This window comes from Muntiacus reevesi, chromosome 5 (genome assembly GCF_963930625.1).
Source record: "Muntiacus reevesi chromosome 5, mMunRee1.1, whole genome shotgun sequence".
NCBI classification, from domain to species: domain Eukaryota; kingdom Metazoa; phylum Chordata; class Mammalia; order Artiodactyla; family Cervidae; genus Muntiacus; species Muntiacus reevesi.
The window spans coordinates 87,395,745-87,414,505 of NC_089253.1; the positions used below are offsets into that span (position 1 = coordinate 87,395,745).

General features: G+C 50.4%; 1 protein-coding gene across 1 annotated transcript in view; it reads left to right on the forward strand.

Annotated features, from left to right (window-relative positions):
- DHRS3 (dehydrogenase/reductase 3) overlaps positions 1-15,663 on the forward strand; it is a 49,041-nt gene extending 33,378 nt beyond the window's left edge. Inside the window, exons 2-6 of the mRNA XM_065935727.1 lie at positions 4,513-4,656; positions 5,299-5,418; positions 5,765-6,003; positions 11,404-11,529; positions 15,146-15,663. Of these exons, the coding sequence (XP_065791799.1) occupies positions 4,513-4,656; positions 5,299-5,418; positions 5,765-6,003; positions 11,404-11,529; positions 15,146-15,230 (714 nt within the window). The 3' untranslated portion in view covers positions 15,231-15,663. The remainder of the gene's footprint in view (positions 1-4,512; positions 4,657-5,298; positions 5,419-5,764; positions 6,004-11,403; positions 11,530-15,145) is intronic.
- Positions 15,664-18,761: the final 3,098 nt, after the last annotated feature.

The following is an 18,761-nucleotide window of genomic DNA, read 5'->3' on the forward strand; positions in this document are numbered from 1 at the left end:
GGTCACCCCCAGTGACTCTGGTGAGGAGCCACCTGGGCCACCCACTGAACTGTACCTGCCAGGTTCCTGGTCAGTGACTCTGGGGTCCCAGAGGGGTCCCTGCACGGGGCTGGAGGAGGAGGCGGGACAGCAGCTGCAGTGCGCCCACTGAGGTGCACTCAGTTACTTGAAGTCTCCATCAGGGTGACCAGCTCAGCCCTCCCCGTCACCGCGGAGACGTGCCTGGGTCCTAAGATGGGAACATGCCCAGCCTGATGGGTTGATGGTCAACCCATCAAACCTTGACCAATCATTCAGCTTGGAGGGTCCCTGTCCCCTTTCCTCTCTTTCTGCACTGGGCCCTCTGCAGCCCCGGCCTTACCTGTGGGGATGGGATTTCCTGCCCCACACTATCCCCACCACAGCAACTTGCCCTGGGCAGAATTGCTGTCAAAGAAGGTTGGGACCAATGATTTTAGGCCAAGAGGGCCCTAAGGTGGGTGGGAGAGAAGGGTCTCTAGGCTTGGAGTCTGATTGCACCCATTCCTGTCCACAGACTTCCTTTGTAAGCAAGTCAGCAACTCAGCCAGAGAAGGCAATGGCACCCTACTCCAGTATTCTTGTCTGGAAAATCCCATGGACAAAGGAGTCTGGTAGGCTGTAGTCCATGGGGTCGCTAAGAGTCAGACACGACTGAGCGACTTCACTTTCATGCATTGGAGAAGGAAATGGCAACCCAGTCCAGTGTTCTTGCCTGGAGAATCCCAGGGACGGGGGAGCCTGGTGGGCTGCCGTCTCTGGGGTCGCATAGAGTCGGACACGACTAAAGTGACTTAGCAACAGCAGCAGCAACAGCAACCCAGCTGCCCCCGCGGCCATCTGGGACTTCTTTTAATTTGTTCATAAATAAAAAAAAACAATATGTAAAAAGAAGAGTCCCCCCCCCCCCCAAAAAAGAGTCCCTGGCTTCCCAGGAACTCTGAGCATCCACCATGGGCCCAAGGAAGCACCCAGCAGTACAGAGGCTGCACACACAACCACCCATGCAGAGAGAGACACTTTCAATTAGACGTGCACAGAGACACGCAGCAAGGGCAACACACTGGACTGGGCCTCACCTCGAAGCTCGGTCCAGGGTGGTTCTGAGGTTCTGAGTGAAACCCCAGGTCTCACTGACTCTTGGTCTAAGTAGCCCTTGGGTAGAAGCTTTTGGGACCCTAAACAGCTCAATCAAGGGAACTGACCTCATCTCAGCCCTAGAGAGGCTACTTAACCACCTCCCAACCCTTCCTACCTGCAGCCCTGAACTTTTCATTCATTCGCTGAACAACCAGCGCTTGCGTTGCCGGACACTGAGATGTGAAATGAAGAAGGCAGAATCTAGGCCCTCAGGGAGCTCCTGGCTCAGAGGGATGGGGTGAGGAGGACAGAAACCCCTCCCAGCTCTCTGTCAGAGATGGGGGCTCTGAACATGAGGAGGCCAGTCCTCCAGTCCACCAGGGTCATCCTCAGCAGACCCCCGGAAGGAAATGGCCAGACCTCAGCATCCCACCTGGGTGTATCCACTGTGCAGGGAAGACAGTGGGGCACAGCTTTTGCTTCACCTCCCTCAGTCCAGTCCCTGTTTTCCTCTCCAGGGTGTCCTTCCAGCCATGCAGACGGTTCTGCCTCCCTGGTTCTCTGTCTGTTGGGTTCCTTGTGCTCCCAGGTATCTGGACCCCTGCACCTTCTAACCCGTACGCATCCCTGCTTTGAGCTTCCTTGCTCTCAGAGTCCCAGAAGTACCGCTCTTGTCCTCAGCCAGACACTAGGGAACTGTTCAAGCCCCCGGGTCCTGTTCCCAGACAGGCTGGAGGTGGGACGGCATTAGGCAGGGACCAGAGCAGAAGAAAGGAGGCCAAGGATTTCTTCCACCTCAATCTGACATGTTCAGAAATTAGATGGATGGAGTGGAGTAGGGTGGAATGGAGTGGGGTGAGTAGAAAGAAGAAAGGATGGGTGGGTGGGTGGATGAATGTGAGGAAGGATGGATGGACAGACGGATGGAGTGACAAGGGAAGATGGGAGGAAACTAGGATGACAGTGACTACAAGACAGCGATGAGGTCTGATATGATGGAGGATGACTGAACACCCTGAACAGTTTATCTCTTTCTTCTTCATGAAGGAAATCTCTCCAGCCTTTCCTGGAGAAACATATTAGAAGTCTGTTTTTAGTTCTACAGACAAGAAAATGTCCCTTGGAGCCTGTCTAATTGCAGTCCGTTTGCTCTTGGAGGACTTTTGTCATCGTGGAGGGTGGCTGATGGAATTCTCCCTCGTAAAGCCCTTCCCGTATTTCAAGACTTCAGTTAAAATAAATAAAGTGGTTGGACAAGGTAGGGTTTAAAATTGGGCTTTCCCAGAGATGTTGCAGGAGTAGAAAGAACACTCTTATTCTCCTTCAAGAAATATTTCGAAAGTTTTAAAAACTCTAATACAGGGGACTTCCCTGGTGCTCCAGTGGCTAAGATTCCATGCTTCCAGTGCAGTGGGCCTGTGTTCGATCCCTGAGCAGGGAACTAGACCCCACATGCTGCAACTAAAGTTCCCAAGTGCCACAACTAAGACCCAGCACAGCCAGATAAATAAATTAGTTTAAAAAAACCTCTAATTAGAAAGTCAAATCCGAGGGAGCCATCAACACATCTGTGTGTCCCACCAGCTGCAGCCATTTTGCACCCTGTGTGGTATTGTGAATGTTCTGATATTTCAAGGTAAACAATTGATAAACTGTTATCACCAACAACTACTTGTCTGTGTGTCTCTGTCCTGAGTTGCAGAGCAAATAGATTCTGGTCTGGTGTGACTCAAGTTACGTCCATCACCCACTTGAAAATGTTCACCTTCCCAGCTCAGCCTTTTTGCTTTCACGCATGGCTTTTCAAGTAAGAAAACATGGAGCTGGCTGTGTAATTTATTCCTTTTACTGGTTTCACACATGGGGTTTCTGTGTTGGGTTTTATTTTTAAAGGAGGAATTTCATTGATAATTTTAAAGAGAAGAAACAAAAATAGAAACCCATTAGATTAATCCCCAAGGAGCCTTTTATCTCTTCCTTTCTCTGATTCTCTCCAGCCCCCAGCCTTTCTGCCGTTGTGCTGATTATGCTGGATCTTGGGATTCTTAGCTCCCTGTCACCCAGCCCTGTTTTACCAACAGGGGCCTCTCTGGACTCAACGACGTGTCGTGGGAAGGAGTGTCATTCTCCTGTAGGTCAAGGTTGAGAATTAGCCCACCCTTTCTTCTGAGCCTTTTATGGCCAGCCATTCATAAATTTGTCCAACTCCCTTTAAGAATTCATGTCTTGGTCCCGCCAGGGTCATCTCCTGGTGTAATGAGTCCCATGTTTATTACCTGTGGGGTGAGGTCGTGTTTCTTTCTCGGCTGCCTGTCTTCCCCACCCTCCTTCCACCTGGGACCACAGCTGGGTAGAAGGGAAGGCTTGCTGAGTCTCCTGGTGCCTTACGGCCAGAACCTTGCAGTCCATTCACCCACCAGGCTCTAGACCTCAGGTGAGAAGACCAGCTTGCTCCTAACTGAAAGCATTCTGGAACATTGTACAGGAAGAACCCTGCTGCTACGTTTAACTGGATAGGATCACTGGAATGGGGCTGGCAGGAGATGCCGTCCTAGAAGGAATACATAAGAAAGAAAGTCCCCTGTGAAGGACTTCCCTGGTTGTCTAGTGGTTAAGAATCTGCCTGCCAATGCAGGGGACACGGGTTTGATCCCTGGTCCAGGAAGATCCCACATGCTGTAGAGCAACTAAGCCTGTGAAAAGTGAAAGTGTTAGTTGCTCAATCATGTCTAACTCGTTGTGACCCTATGGACTATGACCTGCCAGGCTCCTCTGTAGGATTCTCCAGGTGAGAACACTGGAGTGGGTTTGCCATTCCATTCTCTTCTCCAGGGGATCTTCCTGACCCAGGGATCAAACTTCAGTCTCCTGCACTGCAGACAGATTCCTTACCATCTGAGCCATCTGAGCCACCATGGAAGCCCCATCTAAGCCTGTGGGCCACAACTATTGATCCTGTGCCCGAGAGCCCAGAAGCCACAACTACTGAAGCCCAAGTACTGCAACTGCAGAAGCCCAAGAACCCGAGAGCCCATGCTTTGGAACAAGAGAAGCCACTGCAGTGAGAAGCCCCACACTACAATGAGGAGTGGCCTGAGCTCACCGCAACTAGAGAAAGCCTGCATGCAGCAATGAAGACCCAGCACAGCCAACAGTACAATAAATTTTAAAAAGGGAAGACTTGCGGACCATGCATCCATCGGTGGGGCATCAGTGGGCTCAGAAACTCTTAATTTCCTTCTGAGTAGGCGACCTCCCTTTAAAAAAACGTATTGTGACTTTACACACTCTCTTCAAATGGAATCATGGCAGTCATGGGGCAAATTACTTTACATACTGAATTTCTGATGGCAATGGTTGAATCATGATGGCTTCCTTAGTGACCACCTGTTCAGCACTGTCCTCTCCTTCCAGATTGTTCTGTGGGGCCGGACTGAGAAATGCCTGAAGGAGACGACAGAGGAGATTCGGCAGATGGGCACCGAGTGCCACTACTTCATCTGTGATGTGGGCAACCGGGAGGAGGTGTACCAGACGGCCAAGGCAGTGCGGGAGAAGGTGAATGGCCTGGGAGGCACTGGCCTCAGCTCCGCCGGAATCCTAGCTAAAGGGGGCAGTCTCACGGGGCTTGGGAGAGAGCTTTGCTGATGGTGGAATGGCTGTGTGCAGGGCATCTCGTAGGACTCTCTTGTGAAGCTGGTCCAAGTGTGTGTGTGTGTGTGTGTGTTGCAGAGAGCAGGTACTAGGGACACAGATTGACTAAATCACCTGTTGTCCCCTTTGGAAGTTTAGGCCCGTGAGTGTCTGTCCTAAACCCTAGGGTGGCGGGGTGGCGGGGAGGAAGAGCAAATATTTTATGGCTGTCTGGGAAAATCCCCCCGACTCCAGCTATCTATTTAGACTGAGTGTATCAGTGAGATCCGAGAGAGCAGAAACCACCCCATTAGATATCTGGCACATGGCAAATGTTAACTATGTTTATGTCACAATAACCTCATTTATTATAGGTGTTCTCTGTGACAGATGTATTATGTGCCATAAATTATTTCTGATCCCCAGAGCAACCCTGGTATGGTTATTAGCCCCATCTTACAAATCAAGACTGATGCTCAGAGAGGCAACGTGGCTGCCCAGGGCCAGGTCCCACAGGCCACTGGGGCTGGCTGCCCTAATGGCCCCGTGGCCCCTTCTTGCCCACAGGTGGGTGACATCACCATCCTGGTGAACAACGCTGCCGTGGTCCACGGGAAGAGCCTGATGGACAGTGATGATGATGCCCTTCTCAAGTCCCAGCACATCAACACCCTGGGCCAGTTCTGGGTAAGGTTGTCCTGAGCCAGAGCCAGCCCTGGGTGTGTTAGTGACATGTTCTTCCCTTCCAGGGAGGCTGGGAGCTACAGGGGAGTGGGGAGAGGCTCACCAGGGCTTGGGCTTAGGTCTAGAGGGTGGCTGGACAAGAAGAATGGTAGGCTCTCCAGGAGTCATCTGGACTTTCTGAAATGTGAGGCTCAGTGCCCTCGCCCTCCACCCCTCACCTCCCCGTCACAGAAAAACCCCGTGGCTGAGGACTGCCTGTGTCCAGGGTGGTCTGTTCTCCCCGAGAGGGGAAGTCGAGGGGTGTTGGAAGCTGTGGCTGCCGCCCACTAATCTCCCCATCCACCCTCAGACCACCAAGGCCTTCCTGCCGCGGATGCTGGAGCTGCAGAACGGCCACATCGTGTGTCTGAACTCCGTGCTGGCGCTCTCCGCCATCCCCGGCGCCATCGACTACTGCACGTCCAAAGCCTCAGCCTTCGCCTTCATGGAGAGCCTGACTTTGGGGCTGCTGGACTGTCCGGGCGTCAGCGCCACCACCGTGCTGCCCTTCCACACCAGCACCGAGATGTTCCAGGGCATGAGGGTCAGGTCAGTGGCAGAGGACCCCGTCTCCGGGCCAAGTCCCTCTAGCCCGTTGGACGACGGGACTCATTATACACAGAGACCAAATTTTAAAATAACCCAGAAGTGCTTTTTCCCTGGCTTTTTGGTCTAGTACCTGAGTCTCCATCTGCAAAGCAGTGGGGTTCTAGAGTGGCTTAGGGTCCTGCTTCTCAGTTCCGGGGCCTCACAGAGTACCCACGCTAAACGCATGCAATGGAATACTCACCCACCTATAAAAAGGGCGCAAAGTATTGATTATGCAAACGATATAGATGAATCTCGAAAGCATTATGTTGAATGAAAGAAACCAGAGACACAAGAGTGCATTTTGAAAAAAAAAAAAATAGTGCATTTTGCATGAGTCCATTTTTCTGAAGTTCTAGAGCAGGCAAAGCTGGGCAGATGTGATGGAAATCAGAACAGTGCACTCCTAGAGACGTGGGGACACAGCCTGGCAGGGAGCACCAGGGAACCTTCTAGACTTTTAATAATGTTCTCTCTTCTTGATTTGAGTAGGAGTTGCAGAGGTAAAAATTGATCATGCTGGACACTTAATATTTATGCCTTTTATTGTATATAAATTATAGCTTAGTTTAAAGAAATACTGAAGCCCAACCACCCCACCTCCAGATCAATTAAATCAACGGGGAACAGGAACCACTGGTTTAGAGCTTGTGCTTTGGAGTCAGATCCCCAGGATGTGTGTGACTTGGATCTGGTTAGTTCCTACTCCAGCCTCTCTTGTTGATCTGTAGAATGGGATGATGGGAGTAGGAGTCTGTGATAAGAATAAAATGGGGTCCAGCACACAATACCCTATGTGCTACATTGTGAGTGCCCAGTAAATGGTGCTACACTGATGTACGCTTGTGAAGGGACACAAGGTTATGGGTAAATGAAAATGGGGAATCATCCAAAAACTATTTTCCTTGCTTTTTTTTTGCAAAGCAGCATATAATGATAATTTTGCCTTCTAAATTACATGCATCATCCTCTTCCAAACATGAGGATAGCATGGAAGGGTCATTGTGAGGATTGCATGAGATCCTGGAAGGCATGTAGCACAGTACATTCATATGGGAATCACTCAGAACACCTTAGTGATTATCACTAGGGCTGGTTTTGCTAAGCAAGAATCAAAACACCTTGCTTTGCGGACTGAGAGACAAACAGAACAGACTTGTGGTTGCCAAGGGGGAGGTGGGGAGGGGAGGGAAGAAGCAGGAGTTTGGGATCAGCAGAGGCAAACTATTATAGATAGAATGGGTGACTAATGTAGCATATAGCACAGGGAACTATATTTGATATCCCGTAAAAAGCCAAAATGGAAAAGAATATGAAAAAGAATATGTGTGTATGTATATATATGTATAACTGAGTCACTTAGGGCTTTCCTGGTGGCTCAGACAGTAAAGAATCTGCTTGCAGTACAGGAGACCCAGATTTGATCCCTGAGTGGGGAAGAGCCCTTGGAGAAGGGAATGGCAACCCACTCCAGTATTCTTGCCTGGAGAATTCCGTGGACAGAAGACCCTGGCAGGCTACAGTTCACGGGGTCACAGAGTCGGACACAACTAAACGAGTCACTTAGTTGTATATGAGAAATTAACACATTGTAAATCAACTATACTTCAATAAAATTTAAAAGAAAAACCTGATTTTGAATCTAACCTCAGCTACTATATGGTGGTGAAACCTTGAACCAGTTTTGTTACCAGTCTGAGCTTTACTTTTGCTCATCTGTCAAACAGTGGAAATCATATTTACCTTGTCGGATTATTGGGAGAATTAGAAATAACACATGTAATGTATCTAGTGCAAAGCCTGGGGCATACAAGATGCTCAGTATTATTATTTTTTCTAACAATAAACATCTTCATAAGTGCATCTGCTATTAATCTTTCTAGCAGACTTCAGTTGTTATGTGCTGGGCTGTGCTTAGTCGCTCAGTCGTGCCCGACTCTGCAACCCCATGTACTGCAGCCCGCCAGGCACCTCTGTCCATGGGATTTCCCAGGCAAGAATACTGGAGTGGGTTGCCATGCCCTCTTCCAGGGGATCCTCGCAACCCAGGGAGCAAACCCAGGTCTCCTGCCTTGCAGGCAGATTTTTTACCATGTGAGCCACCAGGAAAGCCCGAGAATATTGAAGTGGGTAAACTATCCCTTCTCCAGGGGATCATTCCCAACCCAGGAGTTGAACCGGGGTCTCCTGCATTGCAGGCAGATTCTTTACCAGCTGAGCTACCAGGGAAGCCTAATTTCCACCTGACTTATGTGCAAATTATCATAGATTCTGAATTTAGAGGGTGCTGGAATAATGACTATGAATGTTCTATACTGGTTTTTTCCCCCTACAATGTATTGGTTTAGTTTCTTCTCATCTGGGCATACAGGAAGTGCTCAATAAATATGTGAAAGTGAAAGCAATTCAGTCATGTCCAACCATTTGAGACCCCATGCAGTCCAAGGAATTCTCCAGGCCAGGATACTGGAGTGGGTAGCCGTTTCCTTCTCCAGGGGATCTTCCCAACCCAGGGATCGAACCCAGGTCTTCCACACTGCATGAAGATTCTTTACCAGCTGAGCCACCAGGGAAACATACTGGATGGAAATGCAGCCACAGCGATCCATGGTTCTAACTGGGCACCTCGAGCACAGAAGTGTGCAGGACTCTCACAGACCTTGCATTCCTGTGCCTGTTTCGCCTTCTGGCATGGTTTCCTCTTCATCACTTTAGGAAGGAAATCCAAGGCCTCTCTCAAGTCATTTTTCCGGTGGTTCAGAGTGTGGGCCCAAACTGCAGAGACAGGTGGTGCTAGTGGTAAAGAACCTGCCTGCCAATGCAGGAGATGGAAGGGATGTGGGTTTGATCCCTGGGTTGGGAGGATCCCCTGGAGGAGGGCATGGCAACCCACTCCAGTATTCTTGCCTGGGAAATCCCATGGACAGAGGAGCCTGGCAGGCAAAGAGTTAGACATGACTGAAGCGATTTAGCATGCAACCCTAGCTTTGTGTGACCTCTGGCAAGTTACTTAGTTTTCCTGTGCCTTGGTTTCCTAGTCCGTGAGAAGGGATTGATGATGGTATCTTGACTTTGCAGGCTAGATGAGCTCCCATGTGTGAATCAACTAGCTGACTGGCAGGTAGGAAGCACTAGGTGAAGCTTCGTTATCTGTGGACTGCAGGTGAGCCCTGAGGGCTTAGGAGAAGAGCAGTAAAAGTCTATTTGTACCTAGTGTGTGCGGGTTAGTTGTTCAGTCATGTCTGATTCTTTGAAACCCCTTGGACTGTAGACTGCCAGGCTCCTCTGTTCATGGAATTCTCCAGGCAAGAATACTGGGGCAGGTAGCCATTCCCTTCTCCAGGGGATCTCCCCGACCCAGGGATCGAACCTGGGTCTTCTGCATTGCAGGCAGATTCTTTACTGTCTGAGTCACAAAGGAAGCCCTATTTCTTGAAAGGAAAAAAAAAAAAAAAAGCATTGGCTTTCTCTCCAACCATGCTTAACAACTTCTCAGGGTGGAGGGTTGGAGACAGGTGCTTAGGACAAAATTGATGGATTTTCTGGCAAGAGCAGCCATAACAGGGACTTCCCTGGTGGTCCAGTGGCTAAGACTCTGCACTCCCAGTGCAGGGGACCCAGGCTTAATTCCTGGTCAGGGAACTAGATCACACATGTTGAAACTAAAGATGGAAGATCCCATGAGGTCTCAACTACGACCTGACACAGCCCAATAAATAAGTATTTGGAAAAAAGAAAAGAATGACCATATAGGTGAGTGCTGCTGTTTGTAAATTGCTATTTACTGATTTTTTTCTGTGTTTGAGCCACCAGACACTTTATAAATGCTGCTGCATGTGGCCCTCTGCAAGCTTGTGAGAGTTCTTAAGCCCATTTCCCAGTTGGGGGAACTGAGACTGAGAAGCGAAGGTACTTGCCCAAGGCCACATGGATAGAGGTTGGCTTATCACCCTCAGTCCTCCTGGTGCTGGAGCAGCACGCTTTGTGGGACTGAGGTCAGAGCCAGCAGCACCAGCAGCCTTGCACCGTTAGGCCCAGGAGAGAAGGGACAAGCAGCAAGCAGGGCATTGGCCTGGGGTTTCCAGGGGCCTGGTTTGACTCTCCAGGTCCTAACCAGCTCCCCAGAGCCCCAGCTTCTGTCAGTTGGAGTGAATAATGCCGATTGATCGCTCAGCACAGGTCTGGTACTTAGGAGCATCATTACTATTAGGGGTCTCAGGTCCAATGCTTTTGAACAATCATAAGAAGCCCCTGATGTTTGCTTATTCAGCCATTCATTTATTTATCAACCCCGTGGGATCTCTCTGTAGATGTTTAAATGAATCAGTGAGTGTATCCATGAGTCAAGGGCTGAGGGAGTGAACCAGCAAGTGGGGCAGAGCCCCTGTCTCTGCACAGGATGCACAGGACAGACCCGGGGAATGCCACGTCGTTGTGTCCACCCATTCCGCAAACACTTGTTAAGTACCTACGATATCCCGACGCTGCACTCAGGGCAGAAAGCAGGGAGCAAGACCCACCAGCCCTCTGCCCTTGGGGAACTCAAGGGTGGAGGAGGAGAGACAGGCCATTCTCGATGGAGTCCATTCAGCCAAGGCAGTTATCAGGGGACGAGATCAGAGGCCACTCTGAGTGGACGAGAGGAGGGAGCCTCGCTGATGGGATGGCTGAGATGGGAAGGATCTTAAGAGACAGGATTGGCCAGGATCGCTGGGCAGAGAAGGAGGAGAGGTGGGCCCAGAGAGGGTAGGGCTGAAGACAGCTTAGGGGACCCTGGGAGGGCTCGAGCAGGGCAGTGACAGGGTGTGGGTGAGGTTTTGGGGAGCTCTCTGCCATGCTCTGAGAACCAGTCCCGGGGTATGGGTGGGCAGGAGGAGACCAGCTGGGAGGAGAGAGGGGATTAGGAACTCCCGATGCATCTGGGGCAGCAGGGGAGCAGGGAGAGGATTTCAAACAGGTCTCAAGTCTCCCCACACAGGAGAAGCCAAAGGGATGACCCTGACACGTTAGAGAAGCGGCTTCACTATTAGCTCGACTGGTAAAGCATCTGCCTGCCCTGCAGGAGACCCCGACTCGATTCCTGGGTTGGGAATGATCCCCTAGAGAAGGGATAGGTTACCCACTTCAGTATTCTTGAGCTTCCCTGGTAGCTCAGATGGTAAAGAATCTGCCTGCAGTGCAGGAGACCTGGGTTGGGAAGGTCCCCTGGAGGAGGGCATGTTCACCCACTCCAGTATTCTTGCCTGGAGAATCCCATGGACACACATGTTAGAGACGGAGATGGAGACGGGGGCAGGGAGGGGGTTCAGCAGCAGCACTTGTTTTTTAGGAGAAACTCACACTGTCTCTTCCTGCATGCAGGTTCCCCAACCTCTTCCCCCCACTGAAGCCGGAGACGGTGGCCCGGAGGACAGTGGAAGCCGTGCAGCTTAATCAGGCCCTCCTCCTGTTGCCGTGGACGATGCACGCCCTCATTATCTTGAAAAGGTACATACAGGGCTGGGGGAGGAAGCTCAGAGTCAGGCTCGTGCAGGCCGTGTCCCCTCCTCCCAGGGGACCCTGGTGGGGAAGAGGCCTCAGGCAAGAGAAAGAACCCACATGATCAATTAGTCATGTCTGCTGTGGGTGTGAAAATGAGAGTCGTGGCGTATGGGTTATGGAATTATTATCCTTAATATAGGCTTCCCAGGTGGCACTAGTGGTAAAGAACCCACCCATCTAATGCGGGGGATGAAAGAGACATAGGTTTGATCCCTGGGTCAGGAAGATCTCCTGGAGGAGGGCATGGAAACCCACTCCTGTATTCTTGCCTGGAGAATTCCATGGCGGGCTACAGTCCATGGGGCCACAAAGAGTTGGACTCTACTGAATGACTGAGCACACACATCCTTACTGCAGATTAGGGTGTCAGTCTTGTTGCTCTCCAGAACCCTTTACAAATTTAAAAGTTGTTGAAGAACCTAGAGTTCTTTTATTTATGTGAGTTGTATCTATTGTTTTAGGAATTAAAGCTGAGGAGGGAAAGTATGGGATTTATACATGTATTCATTTATATATAGCAATAAAAAATCCATTTGGTGTTAACATAAACGATATTTTTGTGAAAAGTAAGCATTTTTCAAAAAAAAGAATATAGTAAAAAGAATGGCGTTGTTTTACATTTTTGCAAAGCTCTTTATTATCTGACTTAATTAAAGACAAATGGATACTTGTATCTGCTTCTGATTTTCATCTTTTGTGATGTCACGTCATGTAGCCTCCAGAAAACTCCACCGTTATACTCATGAGAATGAACGTTAAAAAAGTCAAATCCTACCGCAGTACTATAATAAAAGTCGTTTGCACTTGCAGACAGACCTCTGAAGAGATCTCTGGTATGCCCAAGGGTGCCTGGGCAACACTTTGAGAACTGCCAGTCTAGAGACTAAATCTTGGCCGCAGCCTTTAACCTAATGGGGAAGACAGGAATCTCCTTGCCTAGGGCTTGAGATTCATAGAAACATCACAGTGCTCGCCAGGTGGGATTCACCAGGGAGACCACCTTGGGAGGTGGGCTTTACAGAGGAGAACTTGCTCCTCCAGAATTTGCCCAGCATCACATTCTAGAACTTTCCAGACTCTGGGCAGAAAACTCTTCCTGTCCCAGTCCCACACTAAACAGGCCATTCCACATGCCCCATTCAGCCCAGTTTTCATGAGCCTCTCCTGCTGCAGAGAGAGCATCCACCCTGGAGCCCCGAGTGACCATGGTCTCTTGGCTCCTCTGGGTCCCCAGCCCCCAGCTTACTGAACCCCTCTGACCTGAAAGGCCTTTTCTTTTTTTTTAACTTTTTATCTTATATTGGAGTATAGCCGATGAACAGGCTTCCCAGGTAGCACTAGTGGTAAAGAACCCACCTGCCAGTGCAGGAGATGTAAGAGATGCAGGTTCAATTCCTGGGTCGGGAAGATTCCCCTGGAGGGGTGCTTGGCAACCCACTCTAGTATTCTTGCCTGAAGAATCCCATGGACAGAGGAGCTTGGTGTTCTAGAGACCATAGTGTTGCAAAGAGTCAGACACAACTGAAGCAACTTAGCTCACACACACACGTAGCCTATGAACTATGTTGTGACATTGTGGAGAGCAAAGGGACTCAGCCATACACATACATGTATCCAAACTCCCCTCCCATCCAGGCTGCCTCATAGCATTAAGCAGAGTTCCCTATGCTGTACAATAAGGCCTTGTTGGTTATCCATTTTAAATATGGCAGTGTGTACATGTCCATCCCAAATTTCCTAACTATCCCTTTGTTCTGGAAGTCTGTATCTGTTTTGTAAGTAAATTCACATATATCATTTTCTAAAAGGCATTTTTGGGAAGTGAAACACCCAAGTGCCTTTATCAGATGTCCAACCCCAGGAAACCAGGTTCCCCTCTGGCTACTGTGGACACAGTGGGCACCTGAGTAGCTGCTGTAACCTCAGGACCAGGGGGACGCATCAGTCCATCCCTTCTCCAAATTCAAAGCCCTTCCAGGACACAGAGTGAGGGAGGGGCGGGGGGCGCCGGGCAGGCAAGCCCCACCTCAGCCTCCCTCAGTCCATGCTGACTATTGCTCTGAGCTGCTCCTTGGCTCCTCCATGAGCCTTAGGAGTCCAGGAACTCGGATCCTCACCAAAGCCAAGCTAATTGTCCACCTCAGGGAGCTTCTTAGAAGCTTTTGGAGACATTCTAGAAAAAAGCTAATTTGCCTAGAACACCTCAGCACTGTCCACAGTAAGCCCCCAGCCTACACTTCCTGTTCTGTCCCCCACTATTTTCCCACAAGAAGCAGAGGCCAGCCCTTCCCCATTCCCTGCACTTGCATGCCCCTCTCGCCTTCCCCAAGAGAAATCCTCACAGGCTCAACTCTGTTGCCACCACCCCCAGGAAGCCTTCCCGATTGCTCCAGCTGGAATGAGGCTTTCCCATCTTGCACCTAGGATGGGCTGGAGCCCTTCAAACTTGATTCAGCAGATGAACTGAGGGTGTCTCTAAGCTGGGTCCTCTGTGCCAGGTGCCAGAATCAGAGATGAAATATCTACCACAGAGACACCCAGGGGCCCAACAAAGAAATAACAAGCACAACTCCAGGCCTTGTTGGAGAAGCACAGGGCTATAGGGAGCCCCAGGAAAGGCCTACGGGTGAGTCTGGGAAATTTCCCACAAAGCAGGAAATTGTGTCACGCTGAAGGTCAAGGCCTGAAGGTATCAGGTTGGCCAAAAAGTTCATTCAAGTTTGTCGTAAGGGGCCCAAATGGACTTTTTCACCAGCCCAGTCTATGCAGGTGTTTTACTATCTGGAGGGAAATAAAGGGAGAGAAATAAAAGGAAGGTCCCAGCTAAAGGAAGACACCACTCTGGAGTGGAGCAAACTTGGTTGAGAATATTGAAATGGTAGATAGGACAGACTTTGGTAGTAAAATGTATCAGGAAAACAGTGTGGCTGCTTAATAAATAAGTTAATACATGGAGTAGGGGGAAACAAGAAGGTAATACCCAGTACCTAACTCATTAGCCCCACACAGTACATATTTGTTGAATAAGTGGCATCTGGAATTCATAGATTTCTGAGATAATTATAGACCCTAAAATGCTCAGAATGTGGCTTTGAAAGTTTGTTTATACCTACCCTTTACCTTGTAAAAAACTATTTATACTGGGCTTCCCTGGTGACTCAGATGGTAAAAAATCTCCCTGCAATGCAAGAGACCTGGATTCAGTCCCTGGGTCAGGAAGATCCTCTGTAGGAGGACATGGCAATTACTCCAGTATTCTTGCCTAGAGAATCCCCATGGACAGAGGAGCCTGCTGGGCTACTGTCCCCCGGGTCGCAAAGATTCGGACACAACTGAGCAACTAACACTTTCACTTTCACTTCACTTTCATTTATCTACTTAATTGAAAGCCCTTCCTCCATGGAGGGGCGGGTGGGTTGGCTTATGGGGGGAGCTGGCCTGTGTTGGAGAGAAGGGGTGGGGAGAGCTCATGGGAACCACTACTCAACTACCTATCTTGTTTGGCTACCTGTCCGCTCGTCCCCCATTGACCATCTTCTTTTCTCCTTTCTCCCTCCCTCAGCATACTCCCACAGGCTGCCCTCGAGGAGATCCACAAATTCTCAGGAACCTACACCTGCATGAACACTTTCAAAGGGCGGACATAAAGACAGGATGGAGACACAGGCTCAAAAGCCACGGAATCTGAGGGGGCATGGGCACCTGGGCATACACCCACGTGCCTGTCCCTCGGCACACTTCTGCTGGGTGAGCAGGACTGCTTCTATCCTGGGGAAGAATCCGGCTGCCCCCCTAGCCAGCCCCAGGACCTTTGTACAGGACTGATGGGCGTAACTCTGACCCCCATGGGGAGGCAAGAAATCAGCCAGCAGCTGCCTTGACACTTTTGTACATTTCTGATTCTGTAGAGTTTATTGTTAAATCGCTTCTCAAGTCTAACCAGCCTCGGCAATGTGCATAGACTATTTCCGGGATGGTCTGTGCCCACATGCTCCTCCTTCGCCTCCAAAATTCACTCATCCTCAGCTTGTGCAAACTGATTGAACGGCAGGAATATATAAAATAAAGAGAGAAAGCTTTTGTGAGTGTTTTTCTTGAAATCCTTGACCTCTGGTCCTTGGTGGGCAGTGGAGAGGGGACCAGTCCCAACCATAACATCCCATCCTTTCAGAGAGAATTGGTCTGCTCGGGGTCCCCAGCTGCCAGGGGTGGAGTAGACAAGAAGGAGGCAGAAATCAGGAGAGAAATTGGAATCCAGGCCTGTGGGGGCAGGGAGTTACTGGTTTCTTGCCAGCTCTTTCAGGCCCCTCCCAACAGTCACAGGTTGGGGGGCACTTTGCCTTCCCACCTGCATCTGTGGAAAACCATCAGGAACTAGCCTACAGAGACCTGCCCTCTGCCCTGCCATGGCCCCACCAGTCCCCAGGCCACTAACTCAGGAGAGAAGAACCAGATTTTATCAAGCCCCTACTGTCTACCTAGCATGTGCCGAGAGGGGAATGCTGCTGAGAAGCCAAAACTCTGAAGACCACCAGCACACCAAGGCCAGTGCTAAGAGGGTACTGTGGGACCCCAGGTCAGATCTGATCACGGGATAGAAGTGAAATAGCAAAGGAGAATGAGAAGTCTGGGATGGCAGAGGGGTTTGATGTGGATTCAGGCAATGGGGAAAATGACAGCCAAGGAAATGTGGGGAGAGATGCATCAAGGCTCCTCCTGTGTGTGTTCTCTGTTACTGCCAGGGGACCGGTGGACAATGGAATCTCATCTAAGGCGAGATTCTACATAGCTCCTCCATCTACATAGCTCTTGCAGGTGGTTGGCAGAATGGGGGACAGGAGCAGGCAGTGGTTCCAGAAGATAACAGAGAAAATCACAGGCACAAATTCAATGGAGAAGCTTGCTGGAGCATCACACAAAGCCTGCACCTTCACACAACTCACACGACAGGAAGAGCAGTCTTGCGGTTCAACAGTCATCAGTCTGGTCTGTGTGCAAAGATGCCAAGTCACAATCACATTCACTGTCTATTGAGCACCAACGGAATAGCAGCCAAGCTGCAAAGTTTAACATCTTAAGTGTTATTTATCCATTGTATCTAACAGTGGTCAAGACAAAAATCAACTCTCAGGAACCCCTTTATAGACTTTGAAGAGCCACAATGTGTATCAGACAAAATATGACCCCCAGATGTCCATGGCTTCCAACAACAGAGCTTGTATTACATTGCCTCTGTCCACAGAGGGTGGCTGCAGCTCTGCTGTGTGTCCTTTTCACTCTGGGGCCCCAGCTGAGAGAGGAGTCTCCTTCTGGGATGATGTTATTTTGGGGCAAAAGTAGACACACCTGGGAACACATGCACTGGCTCTGAAATTTTCTGCCTGGAAACAACGTGCATCACTTCTGCTCACATTCCATTGGCCAGAGCAGGTCATATGGTCAAACACGCTGTGGATACTGCTGGGTATACAATCCCCCTGGAGGAATGGTCAGTGATCTTGAACTGTACTGTAATCCGCCACACTGTGAAAGGAGCTGTCTGTAGGAACTTAAGAAAAAATGTAGGCAAATGATGGGCTTCCCAGATGGCATTAGTGGTAAAGAACCCGGCTGCCAATGCAAAAGACACAACATGTAAAAGACATGGGTTCACTTCCTGGTCCAGAAAGATCCCCTAGAGGAGGGCATGGCAACTCACTCTAGTATTCTTGCCTAGAGAATCCCATGGACAGAGGAACCTACAGTCCATGGGGTCTCAAAGAGTCAGACACGACTAGAGTAATTTAGCATGCACACACTCAGGCAGAGGGTGGAGAGAGGCAGACAGATCCTGCCCTGGAACGGGGGTCTCTAGGTGTTACACACCCAGTTCTGAGCAGAGCCCCAAAGAAGCACTGCCCTTTCAGGAGGGTGGTATTAGAAAGACCACCTCAGTGATGAGAAAACAGGCTCAGAGCGGGGAAATAACGTGCCCAAGTTTTGGGGCTTGTGAACACAGGAGCCAGAATTTGAACCCAGGTCTACCTGACCCCCTGGCTTACCATAGCAAGTTTGGGGATCACCACTTTCATTTTGGTTCTCGAGGATCTGTGTCACTGAAGTGAGTTTTGGGGGAAAGCTGATGAAGGGATCCGGCCTGCAAAGGTCAGGCCTGGAAGGCCCATGCCTGCACTGTAGCCCCCCTTTGGCATGTGAATACAATGTGGGTTGGTCTGCTGGGTGTGGCCTGCCCCCCCCCCCCCCCAATAGTCCTGGTGCCACAGACCAGGTGCTGGTCACTGGCTCTCCCAGGAGATAGGCTGGGGGTGACACATCTCAGTGGTTAGGGACAGACGAGGAAGGAGTGGGAATTCAGTCTGTTGAGCCCTGACTTTTCTGACCAAACTTGAGTGGCAGGCTCATTTCTGGACTCAGCATTTCGGAGAGGATTCAACTCCTGAAGTTTCCGTGAAATTGCACTTGGCCTGCAGGCCAGGAATGCAGGGAGGACCCCAGGGGTCTGAGTGGATCTGGGGGTGAGGAGGCCCAACCGGCCCTCCCCAAGGCCCACTGAGAATAAAATCGCTGTCTTGGCTTCACCAGAACTTCGCATCTTCCCAGAGCCCCAAGGGCTCCCAACAGCCAGGCCCAGTCCCACCCTACCCCCTCCCTCTCAGCTGGGATACTTTCTTTTTCTGGATCTTTTCCCAGAGGAACCAGGGAAAAAGCCTTGGGCAGGTTCCCAGGAGGCGGCGTCCTCCTCCCTCCCCCAATGGCCACTTGGAGAGCCTTGAGAGTTGAAGCAAAGAGCTAATTCTGTCCCTTCGCTTAGCCAAGTGCAGGAGAGTGACAAGCACTGAACCCTGGCTCCTGGACTCTCCCGCAGGGCAGGACAGGATGTGCCAACCCCGCAAAGAAGACTTGGGCCCTGGGAAATGACCCGGTTGCCCTGCCCTGGGCTCCTCCCCATCTCCCAAGAGAACCAGTTTGGAGGTGGGCATGGGGAGGCACCAGATGCGAGCCTATCCCACCATGGTTCAGGGGACCGGGCTTTCTGGTCTGGCAAGAGGTCAGGAATGGAGTCCCGTGCCCACCGTCCTGTTCCTGGGGCAAGAAGGCTTGGAGAGGTGAGCTTTCTTCTCCTTGAGCCAAACTGATGGTCAGGAGGGGCCAAGGGGACAGAAGGCTCCAGGCCTGAC